Here is a 19,720-nt window from a genome sequence, read left to right as displayed (position 1 = left end):
CAACCCCATCATCAATCGCAATAAACGACATTGTAACTACGTTCTTATTCAAAAGTCCGAAGACATCTATTTACCGGGTTCATATCCATATCCATCCGGTCTAACAAAGCACTCATCCATCCGCACTTTCGATGCAAAAAGCACGCAACGTAAAGCAAAGAAGTGTAGACTTCAGGACGCCTCCATGCACCCGCGAAAGAACCACAGACGGACCAGCAGATTCGACCCAAGCCACTTAGTCTTGTACCGCGCCCTGGAATTGAAAAAAGATGGTATCTGATATAGCATCATCCGTGACAAAGAAGGAATGATGGGGACATTCAAGAAGATAGAGTGGATCACAGATGCTGCTCACACTCTATCCTCGGCAAAATCGAGGACCTCACAGTCATCTTCGAAGAAGCCTTCTTCGTCTTCCTCAACACCTTCTCGTCGCACACGTCTCCGTCTCGTTGTTACAACGACTTGCTCAACCTCCTCTTCTCCATCTCTCAGAACGAGTTTGTTTTCCACTCTCGCCGCAACGCCAGCCATCGTGTCATCGTCTCCAGAGTCGTAGGATTGGTTTGCTGGAGGAGAGATACGGGTAGCTTCGACATCCTGGCCAAAGAGCCATGGTGAGTCGTCGTTCTGGTGGCGAAGGTTGGAGATGAGCTCGGGAGTTGGAGGTTGCCATTCGCTATTGCCGCCATGAACATCCGTGGTGTGTCTTGAAAACACGAACCGTGTTACTCTACGATCAGTATAGAAAGGCTGGTAAGGCGGATTCGTCTCGATCTCTGAGAAGCTCAGGGGAGCGAGGGCAAGCATAGCTTGCTTCTTTCCACCTGGCCCAATCCTTCCTCGGCGAGGAGGGAGGGAGCGTGGTAGCCATTCCCCGTGGAAATCGTGATTGTTTTCGGGCTCTCCAGGAGTAGGAAACAACTGCGCAGCAACAGCAGGCGGGAAAAGGGTGTTACGAACAGGTGTGAGACCAAACTCAACAATTTTCTTCTTAGAGATCGATGTGGCGTTTGCAGATTTGCCTTTGCCAGTCGCAGGACGCATTTGGACCCTGTAAATTTGCAAAACGCCCCCGGACACCAAGGCGATAGATCCTCGACCCTTACCAGTTAGCCATCGTACACTGTGGCATTTGACACCGCTTGGAGACGGGGGGAGCGTGAGCTTGTTGTCGCCTGCGTGGCGGATGCTGCTAATTGACTTGCCAACACCAGCGGCAACGGCTTTGCCAGACTTAGCCCCAGCAGCAGGCGTCATTCCAAGGCTGCTAAGGGATGGGAAGCGGCCCATGTTGCTGTTGCTGTTGCGAGCGCGGACAGCATTGAGGAAGGGCTTTGAGGCGCCGTTGATGGCTTGCATAGCAGAACCAACTGCACCGCCACGTCCACCATGGGGAATGTTTTCCTCCTTGAGTTTTGCGGGTTGGTTGGATTTACGAAGCCGCCGAGGAGGTGGCCATTGGAAGGCGGATGTGGGCATCAAGAACATATGTACAGTGCCTTTGTCGGTGATAACTGCTAGCTTGTCAATCCTTGGAGCCGACCAAACCACATCAACAACACTCGTAACAGTCATGCGAGCAAATCGAGCGACCTGGCGAACGTACGGGCCAGTAGCTTGTTCCCTCGTCGTCTTACGGGTCCTGCGGAAGTTGATACGCTTGAGGTCCCAAACATCTTGAAAGTCTCCCTTTTTGCTCACAGTCATGAGCATTAAGCCGCTCGGGGACAACGACAAGAAGCTACATCCCAGAGTAGCAGGAATGGTAACGATTGCGTGAAGAGCGTTCTTGTTCTTTGCCTCTTCAGTGTCTAGAAGCTTTTGCAGGTCGTAGATTGAAATCACAGTCGCTTCTTGCCGAGGCTGAGCCTGGTTGTGGCCATGAGTTGGCGGAAAGTACTGCTGTGGCATAGGGTCTGCGCCATACGGTACTCCGTTCACGTTGCCATTCACCTGGGAACCTTTGTTCATGTAGTTCTTGAAGGCTTGGATACCTTTCTCAGTAGCCCAGCGCGCACCCTTGATAGCGACCTGAGTACCCTCCCTAGTAAGTCGGTTGATCAGACTTGCTGCCTCAGGTGCATCAACGCCGCAATTCGGCGAGGGCTGAGGGGGCACAGTATGATGTGCTAGACCAGGTGGTTTCTCATTGTGAGGCGATGTTAAAGCTACACCATTAATGGGGAACAGAGTGGTTGAAGCCGGAGGGGTAACAGCAAGCCAGCGGTCAGACAAAGAGAAGACTGGAACGCCATACTGTTCAGGCGCCGTCTCCTCATGGCTGGCGCCGTCAGCAGCACTCGATGCACTTGAATGTGCTCCACGATCTCGAAGCTGCACCGAGGTCCAGACTTTGCCAATGCATCGAAATCGTTCATGATACTCTTCGTGGCCTCTGAGGTAGGGAGCAAAGATGAAGATCTCCCCACTTGCACCAGATGCAACCACAACGTACTTGCCTTTGGCGTCGAGCACAAATTCGCAGGCTGGTTGGGGCGGTTCAAACATTGGGCTATCGATGGGGCTTGTGACCGGGATCAGCGGACTCTTATACAGGACGGCGATTCTTCGCTTCTCCTTCAGCGAGTAGATCTCGACAGTCGTTTGATAGTTCGTCACTCTACCCGTAGATTCATTTCCTCTGCTTGACGTGGGGCGGCTTGGAGTTTCGGAAGCGGAATCATCGATAACGGACGAAGACCCGCTGCCGCCTCTGCCTTCGTTTACAATTGGTCCATGAATTACAAGGGCAATCAGGGGCCGGGAAGATGAGAGCGGGTCTCTCCTAGAGGTCCATGGAAGGATTTTGGCACACAGAGTGCTGCCCCTGAGACCCTCTAGACGCCCAACGATATCCATTCTCCCTCTCTCGACTCGGAAAACATCGATACCACCTTCATATCCAACAAGCAAAGCATTCTCGGCTGGCTTAGATGCCTCATCTCCCGCCATGCTGAGTGTGTCAAACCCACAATAATAGCCACCTTCTCCGGGAAGGGTGCCTTCGCCAGATGGATTGTTCAGGCCCAGATCGAAATCGGGCAAGTTATAAAAGTGGGCTTGCGGCTGGTGCGGCAGAGGGGGGTTGGTTGCAAAAGGCGGTCGTGCTCCGTAATTTGAGTACATGGAAGCTCTTCGATCTCTTCCTGAAGACTCATGAGGCGAGGCTTGGAGTCTCCCACCGAAGGTCGTGTAGTGATTGGGGTGGCTCAGGGGACGCATTCCAGGTGCAGGAGGCGAGTTTGACATGCCGTGCGGACCATATACCCCGTCACGACCTCCCGGAGAATTGTGGAAGTTGGGAGGTGACCCGTTTATGCTGATGGCGTTGTTCGGTGATGACGGGTTTGCGAAGAAAGGCAGAGACTTGGTCCACTCATTTGTGTAGTGTGCTGCGGTTGACTTTGTCGCGCCGAGAGCCGACATCAAAGGGGTGGACGTTGCATTATACGTAGGCTGTCCGGTGGACAACGCTGAGGAATACCGCTTGACTGTGGGTGGGGACTTTGTTCTGCGCATGGGAGTCAGTGACGTCCAGTGCAAACGGGGGCATTGAAATGGCTCAAACGCGCGGCTGCCATGCTAAGTCACAGCGAGCGTGATTGCAGGTTTTGGAAGCTCTAAGCGCGCCGCAAGTATATCACTCACATCTCTCGGGGATAGATCCGCGTGACCCGCTCTCCATACCTATCTCTTCTTCCCAGCTCATATCTCGAGATGTTGCGACCGCGGGCCTGCAGATTGTCCAGTCCCTTGGTGCGACTGCGGTGGTGCTGGTAGAGGTACGTGAGATGGGAGGGCGGGTTCGTAGGCTCGGCTGCGGGATCGGGCGATGGGCTCATTCAAATGGACTTGACTGCTAGTGGGAGAGTGCGCGGTGAGTGGCTCTCTTCAGTGTGCTACCGGGAGTCTATGTGGGGTACGGAGGTACAATACGGAAGGGGTGGAGGGCCGGAGGGGAAGGCGCCGTCTAAGTAGATGTATGAGGGCTCTCAGACAAAGCGGGCTGCGTCATGAGCCGTGACCACGCCCCGTGTGCCAAACCTTGTGGCTCGTGCAAGAGGGAGTGAACACAACGTCGTGACTCGAATATCGGTGCCTGGCCTTGTATCGATCTGGCCTTTTGCCCTCCTGTGTACCAGTCGTGAACCACGGAGAGCGGAGCGGAGTTGCGGGGCAGCGCGGGGAGCTCTGCCAGTCGCGAGGGCGGCTATCGTGCTCCTCGCAATCAATGCAGAGGACGGAGCGCGAGACCTGGAGGACAGAGAGCGCAGGCGCTATGAAATATGAAGACGAGGAAAACTGTTGGGACTTTTGGACGCGGGGCGACAGGGTTCGTGGTTCTATCGCTGTTGAGAGGGGCAGGAGGCTGGAGGGCAGGAACGACGAGAGCTCCTGCAGCCAAGCCCCCAGTGCGGCAGCAGCAGACAGCTGGCTGGACCAAAGGGCGGCTTCGCGCAATCTGCCTTCAGCCCTTGACACGACCCAACATCTCCACAATACACGACGAAGTGCCCTCTCGATGACTCCGTCCGTGATACGGCGCTGTTCTGATTGAAAACGTGCTCCTTCCAGTGCTCCGTTGCTATCTCTAGCAGACATCCTCCAGCTTTCCGCCGCCGTGTTTCTCCGCATCTGGCACTCCTGACTCACCCTATCAGTGCTCTGTCTCTACTCACACCATAACTTATCACCCTGCATCCAGCTTCACGTCTGAGTCCCCCGACATGGTTTCTACCGAGTTTCTTATCTCCTCCCTCGATAGCGTCCTGCTCCTGTCATTCCACTGCCCTTTCCATAACCTGGCATTATCTTTTGAGTGTTAACGCCTGCTATAAAACACTCATTGGGAGTTTGTTGCGAGGATCAAGTACGACCATAAAACGATACTGCATTCTGACAAGAACTAGAGGCTCCCTTGTCATCCATGCATGTGCTGTCGTGTAGGTAAGGACTGTTGTGTGGAAGCCTCAGTCTTGATCCAAAGGCTACTTAGACGGGATGAAATGAGTGATCCATGAGTGCCTAGAAGGCCCTGAGTCTTGTCCATATCACACACAAGGCAGACCCATCACTCTTCCTCAGTCGCTCTGAATTACATCGCTCACTTGGTAAACATCTCGAGGCTTGGAACTAGGTACCACTCTGGACACTATCCCATGATCGGCTCTCCCACTGATGGGCCGGCAGGGCTCATTCCGATGAACTGGAAGCGAACATATTGTTGCACCTTTGCACCCAACCGAGGACGTCCATGTCCGACGCTGATCATTGGCTTGTCGATTTTTGAATTGCATATATATTCAGCATCTTCACTACTCCATTATTAAGCTTATCGGTATGAATCACTTCCTCGCACTCATTATGAAGTCCTTCGTCTTCCCTATTCTTGCTCCCCTTCTCCTATGTGCAATACCGCCTGTTACCTCCCAATCTTCAAATCTCCCCTCCGTTCCTCCAGGCATCTTCACCGTCAGCACTCGCATAGAAATCAAGACCACCACCTCTTTAACATGGCAAGCGCTCACAAACTTCCCCTCCTACCCTGATTGGAATCCCTTTGTCCGGTAATTCGCCCCTTTCTCTTTCCTCCCCCTCCCTCACTTACATACCTCCAAACCCCGTAACCTACATATTCATTCACTTGCTTACTTATTTATTAACCCATTCACTCACTCACTCACTCACCCAATCTCACCCAATCTCACCCAATCATTCGCTTATTTGATCATTCACCCCATTCAGCTCCGCGATCGTAATCACCCCCGACAACCTGACCGTCCCAGCCCAACAACCCCTCGAAAACCACCTCATTCTCTTCTCTGTACAAACCCCCCCTCTCCCCCTCCCCGTAACCTCTTCCACCCCCGCCAACCCCCTCCACGCCCAGTTCGCCCTCGAAAACATCACACACATGCAACCTAATTTAGGTCGTCTCGCCTGGAAGTACGTTTCCCCGTCTACGTTGCTCGACTCGGAACGATGGCAAGCGATTAGTGGTCTTGGAGACGGGGTGGTGTTGTATGAAAGCCGGGAGGTGTTTTCGGGGGCTGTGGCGGGTACAGTGAGGGATTTGTATGGCAAGGGGTTGCAAGAAGGGTTTGAGGCGCAGGCGAGGGGGTTGAAGATCTTGCTGGAGGGGGAAGGGGAAGGAAGGGTGTAGATGGATGTGTATATAGGGTCTTGAAATTGGGTTGATTTAAGGTAGCAGTCAGTATCCTCTTAGTATCCTCGTTGATTCTGGTATGGATTGACTACACCCTGGCTATGTGCTGTGGCATGCGTTTATTCGCCGCAGTGAAGTCCGATCACATGATAACACAACATGGCTGTCGGAGGAAATTTTCTTGCATTTCATAAGAGGTATATCGCACGAACCGTATTCCATCTTACCCAACCCATCCATCCCCAGAGTCCCAAGGATTCCAATTTCCCTCTATTTCAACACCATTAGAAATACTATAAAGCGCAAATAGTCACTAAAAGAACATATCCATCATAGCCAGACAACTATCCATGGTAAAAGTTAGTCATAGGTATATCGAATATCATGCCCATTTACCAAGAAGAGCCATGAGCCCGGCACCAAGACACATAAGCACAAAAGCGCTGAGTAACCTGCCTATTGGACCCTTTTGCATATAGGGGCTGAACATGAACTCATGGGCCATAAGCTCCACGAGTCCAGTATAGATTAGAATACCCGCGCTGATGGAGTCGAAGACTCCATTTACGATAAGCGTTGTTGCTGATTCTGGAGGATAGGTGTTGCGGACGCCGAGGCCTATTGCGATGGCGATGGGAGTCGAGATACCGTATGCGAAGCCGAGGATATAAGGTGTCCATCTCTTAGACTTGGGCCACGGGACAGTGGCAAGTCTTGATCCGAGACCGAGGCCTTCAAAGGTCTGGTGAAAGACGAGGACAATGTAGAGGGTTACGAACTCAGAGCCAGCGACGGCAAGTGTGAGGCCGACGAAGATGGAGTGAAAAATGACGCCAAATTCGAGGATGAAGATGGCTGTGATTTGAGCAGCGTATGTCTCTGGAACAATGCCATGTTCCAGCCAGTCAGGGTTGACAATGGCATTGTCAGTGTGCTCTCTGGCGTGGCCTAGGTGATCTTCGCCAGGAGTATGATGGTGGCCGTGACCAGGACTCTCTCCACGGGTCTCATACTTTTTGGGCGAATTGAGACTGATGTCATCGCTGTTACTGCCCTGGGGTAAAGCTGAGGGATGGGAGTGGCCGTGTGAGTGTGAGTGTTCGCCGCCAAAGTTCCCGTAGCGCATTGTCATGAGTTCAAGGAAGAACATGAGCATGATCGTCATCAAAGCAATGCCCTCCACCCAGGGGTACTCTGTAATGGCACCTGTGAGACACCCATTACCGAGGGCCTCATTAGCGGGCGCGAGCAACTGTGAATGTGTAAGACAGATGTGTGGCAAGGGTAGGACTCGCTACTGACATGTATGAAAGCCGTGGCGATAATAACACCGGAACCAAAATACTTAGCGACGAAGAACGCCCAGTCGGGAACTCCCAGTCCACTGTGTCTTCTCGCGTAGACTGGAAACATGGCGCCTAAACAAGATCAGGATATATTTAGAGTCGAGGGACACTACAAATTCACCGAGCATAGAGCCGACCAAAATGACAAACACTGCGGAGATACGTACTCCCATCCGCCCATCGTAGCCGTTGCCAGTTTCACAGTTCACTGGGGACGGTTCTTCAGTTCCGTCATGTTGCCGCACAAGGAGATGTGCCAAGTCCAAGGGCAGGACCATTGCCGCCGGAATATCCTGGTGGTGCCGTATGCTATAACAGGGTGACAGGGAAGGCAAAGCCTTGATTGGAAATGGTCTTTGAGGAGAAGATAGCCGCTGAGAAGTTGTAATGCCCAGCCGGGTATGACACTGCGATTGCGAGTCTGCTGTCCCGCAACAGTGTGGGTGACAGGTGAACTAAATGAGTAGGAGCGCTGGGTCGGGTGCAGGTTCGGGCTTGGGGAACCAGGGCGAAGGGGCGAGTGAGCTTCTTCTTATTGCATCGAGATGCGTAATCGAGAGTACTTGATGGACACCCTCAAGAAGGACTCCGTGAGCTGGGTGGAGGGCGCAAACGAGGGCTGAGGCATGGATTCCGAGAGTACTGTGATGGACAGCAGGCTTATTGGCGAGACGCCGCTGTTTCCGGCGGAGTTGACGCCGGTACTCAAAATGTTGCGCAAAAGCTTTGATACGGCAATGCATGTTAACAATTCAACTCGCGAATTTCTCCTGGAAAGCTGACGCTGCTTCGATTGTGGCCTCGAGTGCGGAAGACAACCATGGATAAAGTCCTGCTGGATCTGGCAGCGCCAAGAATCTCCTGCACCGTGCGTCGAAGCCTGAGAGGACTTTCTTTTGGAATCAGTGGCATTCTTTTACGAGCGATAAGCAGAAAACCCAAACCCTGAGACTTCCTGCTGTTTCTCTCATCCTCGCTATCCCTTCTCTACGAAATCATTAACTCCCAAGCTCTTTTCTGTGCCGTCGAGCGAAAAACCGACCCTCGGAGTGAGCAGATACCCTGCGGTGCTTGGAAGACATAGGATGCATCCACTCTTTATCAATCTAGCCTCCTGCAGCGTTTCGGAACGAAGACGGCTGCACCCGGGCGTCGACGGTTCGATCGCTGTTATTTTTCTTCGTCTGATCCGATTTCTCATTTTCCAGCAGCAGGGGTTGAACTCCCCATAGAATCCAAATGGCCACACACATGCGACCGGATTATTGATACTCCGGGTGTCCAGGTTTGAAATGTGGTGGGCACATACGGTGGTCCCGGACTCCGATTTATGGCAGAAGGCTTCACTCTCATGATTGCGTCCTGAAGTCTAGCAACGAGCGAAACAGATCAGATCGTCCCCTGTTTATGTTCTGGAATAGGCGTTAATCTGCTGTATTCCAGGATTTGGCAAGACTCGAGTCGAGCCAGTTAGCGGGAAGTGTGTGGTGCATTCGATCGGCGTTCGTCATGTGCCGCATGATGATGGAATTCTGCCAGGTCCATGGAAAAGTGGACATCGCTATCTCTCGAACTTGATCTTTTTTTTCTCTTCAATTCCTTCATGTGGAGTGGATGCTGCAAATTCTGAGGGCGTCGACAGCTCGGGCTACTAACGAGAATACAAGACCCGTCATGACTCCTTTTCTTCTCGCGTTCTGACGAAACTCGATCGCAAGCCCCTCGTCATCAGAGGAGCTCCTAGCGCATTGCAGCCGTCCAATTGAAGTAGCACGAGGCTATTGAAGAGGGATAAAGAGGCAACAGATGATGTAATTGATATTGACCCCGCTACTTCAACCAAGCTTGTCCAGGGTAAGCTTAGGGATACGTTCATCGCGCCTCGAATCTTGTGACTGGAAATTACGTCTCTTAGCAGCTGCCTGCAGCTACTCCTTATAAACCAGTTTCTCTCTGCTTCTTCAGTCAATTCCTCGCCCTTAACCTTCTTCATCATAGCCAACAACGTAAAATTCATCAAAATGATCGTTGATCCCGTCGAAATCTTGATGAAGACCAGCAGGCAACTCTTGCCAACAGCTTCCCCCACCAAAGTTGCTCCCATCCCAAGTGTTGTGCCCGATCTCCCGGAGTATCAACATGCCCACCACGATGGCAAGACCACGCTCTGGGTGGTCTTTGTGATCATGGTCATTGCTTCAGCTGTTTTTGCTGCCATGTCATGGAGGGTTCCTGTGGTACGTGCTTCATCCATTTCCCTATAACTTGACAGCAGTTGACATGTTTATAGTCTAAGCGGCTTTACCACGTCATCACGACTCTCATTACTACCTTTGCTGCCATCTCTTACTTCGCAATGGCCACTGGTCATGGAGTGTCGTACAAGCACATTCGAGTCCGCCACTCCCACAACCACGTTCCAGACACATATGATGATATATACCGCCAAGTGTTCTGGGCGCGTTATGTCGACTGGAGCTTGACGACACCTCTTCTCCTCCTTGACCTAAGCTTGTTGGCTGGTCTCAGTGGAGCACACATCCTAATGGCGGTCGTTGCAGACATCATCATGATCTTGACCGGCCTCTTCGCTGCACTTGGCTCGGAGGGAACTCCTCAAAAGTGGGGCTGGTACGCTATCGCATGCATTGCCTACCTAGTGGTCATCTGGCATCTTGCTATCAACGGACGAGCTCAGGCTGCAGCCAAGAGTCAAAAGGTCGCCTCATTCTTCTTCGCTATTGCCGGATTCACCATAGTTGTCTGGACTGCTTACCCAATGTAAGTGCAGCCTCCAATATGTACTCTTTCCCTACTAACAAACGCAGTGTTTGGGGCATCGCAGACGGTTCCAGGAAGATGTCTGTCGACGCCGAGATCATTGCATACGCTGTCCTAGACGTCCTCGCAAAGCCCATATTCGGTCTCTGGCTCCTCTTCACTCATGCAAAGATGCCAGAGACTAATATTGACTTGAAAGGCTTCTGGTCAAGCGGCCTAGACCGAGAGGGCTCACTTCGTCTTGACGATGATGGAGCGTAAATCGCCCAGAATTGAAACAGTCGAGATGGCGGCATAAATTGGGAACAAACAAGGCGGAAAAAGTGCTCGAAGTCTCTACTATCCTTCACCAATTTTTGTATCATCCTTTCCCCCCTGGATGGCGTTGAAAGGGCTTGAAAGGTGCTTTTGAACAAATCCCCCCTTCTAATTTGGTGCGGTGATAGACATTGTTCCGTCTAAAAGCTCATGGAGGATAATAATTGGACACTCTTTTCCGAAAGACTTTCGCTGTAGTGAATATTAACTATATTTGACTGACCGAACGCTGCAACATGTTAGCAGGAATGTGAAATTCATGTTGGCACCCACAATGCAACATCAAGAAAGCAAATGCAAAATCTTTGACATGATGCTAGAATCGAGGGATAATCTAAGACAAGGATTGTTGCCATAAATTATGTTCGTGTGTCATGTTCCATTGTATTGTCAACATGCAGGAACGGCACTGAAAACATGTAGTGGGAAGCAACAGTCGTCGTATGGAGGCCTAAAGGATAAAGTCATTGACCAGGGTGTGAAGCTGGGTCGGATTACCTGGGTTGCGAAATCGGAACACATGGATTCGCTTGCCATTTCATCCTCGTGTTTGAATCTCATCTTCTTCACCATTCGCTCCTTGGCCGGCGTCCTTCTTTCTGTCAACAGTAAACGCGCATTTGACAACCAACAAAGCACTGTCTGACTGACTACAGGCGTTCGCTCTCGTGTTGGCTATTTCCTCCCATGCATCCTTTGTGGTCTGTTCTCATATCCGCTCTCGGTCCTGTGCCACGCCAAAGTTTTCCCATTCTCATTTGATCCGTTCATTCATTTATTTTTCAATATGGACGGCCCTAATTCTAGACTTTCTCATTTATCTTTTCCCTAGGCACAGACGCACGCTACGCGGCCCCAGGTTTTAGTCTCTGTTCTGGAAAGCTTGTCTCCTCGTGTAAGCGTCGCTTTTGTCCTCTCGCCAGGACCGGGTAAGCCGCGCTCAGTTTCCGAGCCCATATGCCAAATGATGGGGTTGTTGGATCGCACCCCATGGCGCGGTTCGTAAACTAAGGGAGCAGAAGGTGAGAGAAGGGAGAGGGATGGGTAAAACAGGGCATCTGTGCGCCTGGTGTCGTGCCGTTGCGTGACATGGATCGTGTCTATATATGAAGGCTGGAATGAATCTTCTGGTGGCTTCTACCAAGAGCAAGGACTACTCACGATTTCTCTTCTTGACAAAACTGGTCTTACTTGTCACTTCCTTCTTGTTGAAGCCTGCAAGACTTGTTCTCAACAGAGTCAACCCTCGAGACTACCAGCACAGCGTTCCAAAGCTCTTCCAACCACTATCAACACGCTTGCAAACCACGACTCAATATCGCTAGCGCTGGAACGAATCAACTACCTCATACCATCCTATCCCTCCTTCTTCTCGCCATGAAATCCACACAGATGATAGCCTTCGCGGCGCTGTTGCGTGCAGTGTTCGTACCATGGAAGTCTCAATCATGTACATTCAAATCTAACATCAACCAGGCTCTCTTCGCCAATCGTCCCACCTCCAGAGCCAACCTGCACAATCAACATCATGAAACAGCCATCATTCGAAGTTGACTGCACATTCTACGAGCAAACTAAGACCAAGACTGAATACACTGACTGCGGGGGCTGCACGCTGCAGACAAAATTCTTTGGGCTTGGGCTTGTAAGCCACCTGCCTCATTCTATTGCCTTGGTGTCCATTCTTCTATGATCCCCTGGATAAGACTAACTTCTTGTAGCCTTGCCAAACTACTACGACGATCCCAGGTGTTGCTCGAGAGACTGTCACAGCATGTAAGACGCGGCCAGTCCACATTCCAGTTCCCACGGCGTAATGCAGCTATTCCTTCTGGGGCTTGAGTACTACGTGAGTGGAGCGGGCATGGGGATGAAGATGTGGATAAGGTCGTGGATGGTGGTGATGGGTTGGCGTTTCTCTCAGTGTTCTGTCAAGGGTTTGGACGGCAAGGGGGCATCAAAAATGGCATATTTTCATGCATCGATTCTGTAAAGTAAACGGCATTGTCGTAGGTTAGCATCCAAATCTCATGACACCAACGGACAAGACCAGAGTCTGGCTGCTCTGGAGTGATAGCATCTCGTGATGGTTGTCCTGGTCACCCGTTTGCAGGGATCAAGGTCGAGCGATGCGGGGCAACCAAACAAGCCAGCTGCGCAGCCACACCACAAGTACATTGCTCACCTCAACCTCTACTTTTCTTCTCTCCTTTACAATCAAACAAAACACACGGATCTTGCAAGCGAACAGTCAACATGACCACAGAGCCACGCCCCATCGATGAGACTCCCATCTCCCCCGTCCGCCAAGGCATCGAACGCCGCAACAGCTTGGAGAAGTATGTTTCAACCTCGTAACATGCAACAATAATAGACGTCTAATAGAGAAACAGACATTTGCAACACCGACCCGAAGCACAAGACCTGAAGAACAGACACATCCTTTTGGATACAAATGCTGCTCCGTACGTCCCGGCGTAAAGAGAGAGCTGGTGAAGCTCGTGACCAGCTTATTTACTAATACATATGAGCATTTAGGGCACTGCAGTCGAAAGCTCTCGAGCTGGAGCGCCAGCGTGCGACGGATAACTTGAAGAAGGGATTGGCGCACCGTCCGGATCGCGAGACTTTGGTCGAGCGTGAGTTCTCCCCGCCGTCAATGTACCGAGCTAACCCATCGTTTCTCAGGCAACATCCTCCCTGACTCCTCTGCCGCCCCTGCGCTGCAGGGCCACCAGAAAGAACTCGAGCGCCACATGCGAGCTGATAGTCTTGAAAAAGGCTTGCAGCATCGACCTTCACCAACCGAGCTTATCAAAAAGGGCATTCTCGAGGAGGACGAGAATCCCATCAAGGACGTCTAGACGACATGAGCAATCATGGACGATGCATCCCTATACACTATGGAGATTAGGGGTGGGCAACTCTAGGGCAAATTCCATCACAGTGAAACCACTACAATAACAACAACAAAAACAAAAAACAAAAAACAAAAACATAGCATATGGGCTTGATGGTCTTCACATTGGCGTCACCAAAAGGGGCAGATTCTGCGTGAGAGCACGGCTTTGGGCGGCTTGTGTACGGGTAACGTGACCAGGAATATTAAATACCAACACTGTAGCATCTAGCGTCCTGGTGCAGTCCTTATGATTGACTCCTATTAAGCGGTGCATCTGTGATGGCGGCAATCTATTCATCCGTTCAAAAACTTTTGGGTCCCTTCCCTACCCTCAATCCCATCTTCCGGAAATCCTATCAAGAAGCCATTTCGGGATACCAGGCTTCTTCTCCCATCCAGCTTTCCACTTCTCCTTCCAACCCTCAACGCTCGAAGGCATGGCGAAGACGGCCGTAGCAAACCATGCCTCATCACCCGCTAGCAAATCTGCATGGATGGTAGGAAGAACACTTCTCGCCTCGACCAGATTCGAATTCGCGTCTGCCAGTAGAATGCTTCCTGTCCTCTCGCCAAGGTTCAATTCGGCGATTCCCACAGCGCCAGACCTGGACGCCACAAACGCACTTGACGAATCTACTTTTCCACCTTCAGAAATAGATTCATTCAGCTCAGCCAAGATCTTTCCGTCAGATTCCCGGATACCGCAGACAGCAAATGCTCCCTCCGCAGTCATGAGATCTCGCCCAGTCCTGATCCGATGGACGCGCAGATGCCAATTCGGAGTGTCTTCAGCCGGCGGGACCAGGTACGTCAGCACATCCACATCCTTCCACGGCTTCATGCTGGACACGAGCACAGGAACGCCGTCGTGGTTCTCAATCTCAGAATCGCCGTTGTGGGCGCGTCGCATTTTCCAGATCTCCCCTTCATCGTCGGACAGCGCGAGCGAGGATTCAGGGACGTATTGTTCTAACGTGTAGGATCCTGTGGGTACCGAGTATGCGAAGGCGGAGCTGTATGCGAATTTCCCGTATTTGGCTTGTGTGGCTTTGAGCGCGTAGTGGCAGGACTGCCCGCTAGAGAGCAGGAATGTGTGCCCGCCGCTTCGGACGACGATGTGTCGGGGATGGGGGAGTGGTTTGCAGACACGCTGGTCGGCGAAGGGGTGAAGCTCTTCTTTCGAGGCCCAGAAAGGATGGGTTTCTGGGAGTGCGAGTGGAGCGAATGCCAGCATGCACCAGTAGGGGGAGCCGGGAGAGTTGTAGTTCTCGGCGAGATAGGTGTTGGGGTAAGAGTAGCCGATGCTGAGCATGCCGTTGGATTGAAAGATGTCCTTCTGCGATGTCCACCATCGAAGGTTCCGGAGCCAGATTCCCCGTACTACGCCCCAGGATAGAGGTGCAGGGAGCTCGACATCTGCAAAGGCCACTGAACCCCAGAATGCCACCATCGCCCAGCGGTATGTCAGGGAGCGGCCAAATGTGATGGCTCGGCCTTCGGGGTCAAAGTAGTGGCAGAAGTCCAGAGCGTACATCCGAGCTCGGTTCTTGTACTCTTCTGCCTGCGTGGGATCGGTCTCTGCGGCGAGCTTTGAGTACAACAACTGGAGATAGTGGATAGCAAATGACCCAGAGTAGTAGTCCATTTGACGATATCCTTCGGGACCGTCATTTGACCAGCCATCCCCGCGATAGAAAGTATTGAGCTGCTTGATATCGGCCTCAAGACGTGATTTCGACCATGTAGCGCCGTTTTTGGCGAGTCCGAGATTGGCAAAGACGCGGAACCAGAGCCTACGCAGGTCTCAATATCACGTTTTGCAATCTTGGAGTTCGAATTTTGGGAATTGAATGTGTATGTGCATGTGCATGTGCATGTGTATTGACTGGAGTATGGAGAGTGCACTGTACCAATTCGTATTCGGCATATCCTTGTCATTCATACTGCCCAGCCAGGTCTCGATATTCTTCTTCTGCTTGTCTGTTAATGGATCCCAGAAATCTTGATGCGCAATCGCAAGCGTGTATCCAATTGGACATGCTTCCACCATCCTCTGATCTTGATCTTCCATATACCCCCAGAACTCTTCACTTTCTGGATCAGTACCTGCCACTAGGCCTTGCACGAATCGATCTGTTCCTGCATACTTGCTACCGCCTGCGAGAAGAGGTGCAAGACCCCAGAGTGGACGTGCATAGCCTTCGACTTGGGCGGCGGTTTCGTCGAAGCGTGTTCCAGTGCAGCCTACTTTTACCATGGAGTGGAGGGGGGAGTCGCCGCCCGCAAGAGGGTCGAGCAGAGAAGCGACAGCTGCAACAACATCGTCTCTTGTGAGCAGTGGATTCGTGGAGAAAGGATGGAGAGGGAACGCGCGGTTGGCGTTGGCGGTGGCCGCTGTCATTCCTTCCAAAACCCTCGTGATTCCTGGGCTGGTGGAATAATTGTCCCGTGGATCGTGGATGGCTGATAGATGTGTGACAGACTGCTCTGTTCTCACAGCAAGAGCTCGAATTCGTATTGAAGATCGATGATCAGATGAAGTGGCTTTTTGGTCCTCACTCGCCACGTACGGTCCTCTCTATAAACTTAGTTGCTATGCAGGACCGTCAATTGGCAAAATATGGCAGCAGCTTGACGCTCTTTTGCCTCGATTGATTCTAATCAACCTGCGTTTATTTACATACATTTCGGCCATCTATCAGTGGCTAGTGGGCCCATCCTCTCCTCCGAAGTAGCCAACCACGGATAAATGCAATCAACCGTAGCCCATCTTCGCCCTAACTCGTTGCAGTAAAGTGCGCCGTTATCCAACGACATTTCCCCAGCCTCCACCTCCCACTTCTTACCAGACTCGGTCCGGGGCCGCTCCAACATGTGGAGGAGAGGCAAGGGAGAAGAGATGAGATGGTGACACAACAAGCATGCCACGGCCGCCACCGCCATGATGGAAGAACTATTCCTCTCTTGGCATCAAGCCATGTCGACCATTTTCCCACAAATTAAGCCGTAGTGTTTGCGCCCGCGCCAACAGCCCCAGCATTCTAGAAGGAGAGCGTCTGCGACCTCATTCGATGGATGAACGACAATGCTCGGTCTTGGCCTGAATGGTGATCAACGCGAACCCGGAATTGGGGTTGTGTTAGTGTTGGATGGGGTATGGAGGTGGAACCGCGGCGATGGCTGCCGTCGCTTGCAGCTTGCGGTGTGCCCAAGTGAGGTGAGGAGAGGACGAGCTAGGACCAGGGCTAGGCCAGCATGTTCATCTATATACAGGCCCGGTACGGAAACTCAATCAATCGGACCTAGGTGCGCGTGGTTTTCCCTTTGATCAGGCGGCTGTTTCTCGTTTACGACTTCGAGATTCTGGTAAGTGAGAGATTTCCACTGTTCTGGTTCCTTTCTTTCTTGAACGCAAGTCTTTGCTTTAAGTATTCGGTTTCTTGTTATTCAGCAAGCCAAATATATGTAGGTAGAGCTGTCACCGATATCGTCCTGTGGGGCATTCCGATTATACGTCAACAGTGGGCATTTCTGAGCTCTGCCGGCGACTTTCAACATCTTCCTTCGAAACACACCAATTGTCTAACAAATCCTTCCAGCAGTCCAAATCATATCACCCCTGACGGCATTGTTGCTAAACAGGACGCTCCGCGCCTGCTTGCCTACCATTTCCTCGAAGAAGCGGGGCAATTGAACCCCAACCCTCATCACCATGGCTTCAGTTGCGCAATCCACAATGAACAATTACGCCATGGCGGAGGCCGGGCTTGGAGCACGATTCCTCTTCAGGATCATCAAGAATGATGCCATGAAGCAAGATCCTCCCCAGATCTATGGATGGCGTGTTTTCCTGCTCGCCTGCTCCGCTTGCTTCGGCGGTATGCTGTTTGGGTTCGATATTGGGACCATTGGCGGTGTCTTGATCTTGCCTGAGTTCATGAAGTATGCAATCCCCCAACTCTCCATCCAAATAATGACCATCTTTATGTTGGATTTTTGAGACGGGAGGCTGACTCTCGTTGATCCCCTTAGGGAATACGGACTGGATAAGCTTAACAAGGTCGGACAAGCCAATCTATCTGCGAACATTGCTTCTACGCTCCAAGCTGGATGTTTCCTCGGATGCTTCATAGCCTCCTGGGTTGCGGATAAGGCGGGTCGACGGACAAGTTTGATCATGAATGGTTTAATCACCATTGTTGGCTGTATCCTCCAAGCCGCCAGCTCGGGAAGCGTAGCATGCATGTATATAGGAAGGTATGTCTCCAAACGTCCCCAAAGACGGCGAACGCAACTAATCCCCCATCAGATTCGTAGCTGGCGTCGGCGTCGGAGGTGCCTCCATGGTTGTTCCCCTCTACATTTCCGAGAACGCGCCTCGAGCCATCCGAGGCGGTCTCACCGGTATCTATCAGCTCTTCATTGCCTCTGGAACCATGCTCGCCTTCTGGGTGAATTACGGCTCCATCCTGCACATCCATGGCAAAGCCGTCTACATCGTCCCGCTCTCCCTCCAAGCCCTCCCCGCCGTCCTCCTCGCTGTCTGCATGTTTCTGAACAACGAGTCTCCCCGGTACCTCGCCAAAGCTGACAAATGGGAACGGGCGTCATCCACCCTCTCCCGCGTCCGAAACCTCCCAGAAGACCACCCCTACATCCAGGCTGAACTCCACGACATCTCGGAGCAGCTCGAACACGAACGCATGCTGATCGGCGGGTCTTCGCTAAAAGACTTGCTTAGAGAAATGTTCACCATCCCCGGGAACCGCAAGCGTGCTCTGATTTCCATTGGTCTGATGATCTGCCAACAGATGACTGGCACTAATGCTATCAACTACTACGCGCCGCAGATCTTCAAGAACTTGGGGATCAAGGGAAATAGCACGAATCTCTTCGCAACGGGCATCTATGGGGTCGTTAAAATGACGACGTGTGCCTGCTTCCTTCTCTTCGCTGCGGATTCTCTCGGAAGACGGCGCTCACTGCTTTGGACGTCGATTGCGCAAGGCACGGCGATGTTGTACATTGGTCTGTACGTCCGTATCAAGCCTCCGGTTGCAGGCGCTGATGTGCCTCCCGCGGGATACGTTGCATTGATTTGTATATTCTTGTTTGCCGGATTCTTCCAGTTTGGTTGGGGCCCTGTGTGCTGGATCTATGTGAGCGAGATTCCGACGGCTAGGTTAAGGAGTTTGAATGTTGCGATTGCGGCGGCGACACAGTGGTTGTTTAATTTCGTGGTTGCGAGAGCGACGCCGAATATGCTTGCGACGGTTGGGAGCCACGGTTATGGGTATGTTCCATCGCCCTACAGTTCTCCTCATTCCTTCTCCCAAACCACTCCCCCTCCTTTCCATTACTCCGAATCAAATACCTTTGAAGATTAAGACTAACCATTCACAGCGCCTTCCTCATCTACTCCTGTTTCTGCTACACTATGTTCTTCTTCGTATGGTTCCTGATCCCTGAAACAAAGGGTCTATCGCTCGAGAAAATGGACGATCTCTTCGGCGTCACGCAACTTGTGAAGACGCTCGAAGAAGATCGCGAGGCGCATGCTCACGCTGTGCCCACGACCGAGATTGGTTTAGATGGGAAGGAAGTTGCGAAGGTTGAGAAGACGGAGATTGTGGGTGAGGGCGAGGGGAGTCAGGGGAAGAAGCTTGGTTGAGGGACGGAGGGTTGTTTAGATGTTGGAGAGTGAGGGGGTCGGGAGGGGAACGGTGAAGGGAGAGAGGATAGCAGGAAAGCGGTGGTTGCTGGCGAGGCAGGCACATGGGGGAGCTTTGCTCGGAATTTATCTCAATTGCATGAGTCTTTTTCCATAAATTTACAGAGATGTTGATCGCATGTTTATAATGGCCACCCAACTTCTACTCATCAGGCGACGTGTTTTGTATAGTATCGCGTGACTACCACGGCACATCCAAGCGGGCTTCAACATCTCTTGAGCTTATTATCTAGAGTCAAGTAGAGGGTTAAATAGGATCGCGTTTTCTGTCCTCGATTACGAGCTGTCATGACTCTGTATAGTAGATGTATAGTAGATATCAGCCTGCACTTAACAGGACGTCGTCTCAAAATAAAGTCTCCCAATTCACTCATTCGTTCGAATGTATTCACTCACCTGTCCTAATTCAGTTCCCCCAATTCACTTGCTTACTCTAATTCACTCATTTACCTCAATTCGTTCACTTATCCTAA

At 51.7% G+C, this 19,720-nt stretch overlaps 9 protein-coding genes across 9 annotated transcripts; 5 read left to right on the top strand and 4 right to left on the bottom strand.

Annotated features, from left to right (window-relative positions):
* Positions 1–29: 29 nt before the first annotated feature.
* Positions 30–4,343, bottom strand: BDR25DRAFT_277799 (uncharacterized protein). The gene is made up of 2 exons (XM_033687633.1): positions 3,652–4,343; positions 30–3,514 (listed from the first exon to the last, which is right to left on the bottom strand). The coding sequence occupies exons 1-2, from the start codon at positions 3,843–3,845 to the stop codon at positions 352–354; spliced, it is 3,357 nt and encodes a 1,118-aa protein (XP_033553407.1). The 5' UTR covers positions 3,846–4,343; the 3' UTR covers positions 30–351.
* A 1,024-nt stretch (positions 4,344–5,367) lies between these two features.
* BDR25DRAFT_210741 (uncharacterized protein) lies at positions 5,368–6,166 on the top strand (the record flags this gene model as incomplete). Its single annotated transcript, XM_033684663.1, has 2 exons — positions 5,368–5,570; positions 5,749–6,166. 2 exons carry the CDS (start codon positions 5,368–5,370, stop codon positions 6,164–6,166), a joined length of 621 nt encoding a protein of 206 aa, XP_033553406.1.
* Positions 6,167–6,551: 385 nt separating this feature from the next.
* On the bottom strand, positions 6,552–7,793 carry BDR25DRAFT_321983 (low-affinity zinc ion transporter-like protein; the record flags this gene model as incomplete). Its single annotated transcript, XM_033692003.1, has 3 exons — positions 6,552–7,421; positions 7,472–7,587; positions 7,637–7,793. 3 exons carry the CDS (start codon positions 7,791–7,793, stop codon positions 6,552–6,554), a joined length of 1,143 nt encoding a protein of 380 aa, XP_033553405.1.
* Positions 7,794–7,823: 30 nt separating this feature from the next.
* BDR25DRAFT_67392 (uncharacterized protein) lies at positions 7,824–8,374 on the bottom strand. Its single transcript, XM_033698908.1, has one exon. It carries the CDS (start codon positions 8,256–8,258, stop codon positions 7,971–7,973), a length of 288 nt encoding a protein of 95 aa, XP_033553404.1. The 5' UTR covers positions 8,259–8,374; the 3' UTR covers positions 7,824–7,970.
* Positions 8,375–9,122: 748 nt separating this feature from the next.
* BDR25DRAFT_339537 (family A G protein-coupled receptor-like protein) lies at positions 9,123–10,806 on the top strand. Its single transcript, XM_033693400.1, has 3 exons — positions 9,123–9,752; positions 9,806–10,296; positions 10,344–10,806. The coding sequence occupies exons 1-3, from the start codon at positions 9,537–9,539 to the stop codon at positions 10,555–10,557; spliced, it is 921 nt and encodes a 306-aa protein (XP_033553403.1). The 5' UTR covers positions 9,123–9,536; the 3' UTR covers positions 10,558–10,806.
* Positions 10,807–12,129: 1,323 nt separating this feature from the next.
* Positions 12,130–12,619, top strand: BDR25DRAFT_300517 (uncharacterized protein). Its single transcript, XM_033689393.1, has one exon. It carries the CDS (start codon positions 12,143–12,145, stop codon positions 12,305–12,307), a length of 165 nt encoding a protein of 54 aa, XP_033553402.1. The 5' UTR covers positions 12,130–12,142; the 3' UTR covers positions 12,308–12,619.
* Positions 12,620–12,870: 251 nt separating this feature from the next.
* Positions 12,871–13,478, top strand: BDR25DRAFT_309933 (uncharacterized protein; the record flags this gene model as incomplete). The annotated part of the gene is made up of 4 exons (XM_033691122.1): positions 12,871–12,953; positions 13,008–13,079; positions 13,153–13,253; positions 13,303–13,478. 4 exons carry the CDS (start codon positions 12,871–12,873, stop codon positions 13,476–13,478), a joined length of 432 nt encoding a protein of 143 aa, XP_033553401.1.
* A 369-nt stretch (positions 13,479–13,847) lies between these two features.
* BDR25DRAFT_277784 (uncharacterized protein) lies at positions 13,848–15,917 on the bottom strand (the record flags this gene model as incomplete). The annotated part of the gene is made up of 2 exons (XM_033687632.1): positions 13,848–15,309; positions 15,427–15,917. The coding sequence occupies 2 exons, from the start codon at positions 15,915–15,917 to the stop codon at positions 13,848–13,850; spliced, it is 1,953 nt and encodes a 650-aa protein (XP_033553400.1).
* Positions 15,918–17,267: 1,350 nt separating this feature from the next.
* Positions 17,268–19,187, top strand: BDR25DRAFT_210102 (quinate permease; the record flags this gene model as incomplete). Its single annotated transcript, XM_033684630.1, has 4 exons — positions 17,268–17,458; positions 17,549–17,773; positions 17,826–18,809; positions 18,920–19,187. The coding sequence occupies 4 exons, from the start codon at positions 17,268–17,270 to the stop codon at positions 19,185–19,187; spliced, it is 1,668 nt and encodes a 555-aa protein (XP_033553399.1).
* Positions 19,188–19,720: the final 533 nt, after the last annotated feature.

This window comes from Lindgomyces ingoldianus, assembly GCF_010093535.1.
Source record: "Lindgomyces ingoldianus strain ATCC 200398 unplaced genomic scaffold BDR25scaffold_3, whole genome shotgun sequence".
NCBI lineage: Eukaryota > Fungi > Ascomycota > Dothideomycetes > Pleosporales > Lindgomycetaceae > Lindgomyces > Lindgomyces ingoldianus.
Note: the sequence above shows the minus strand (reverse complement) of the source record. Positions and strands in the feature narration are given on the sequence as shown.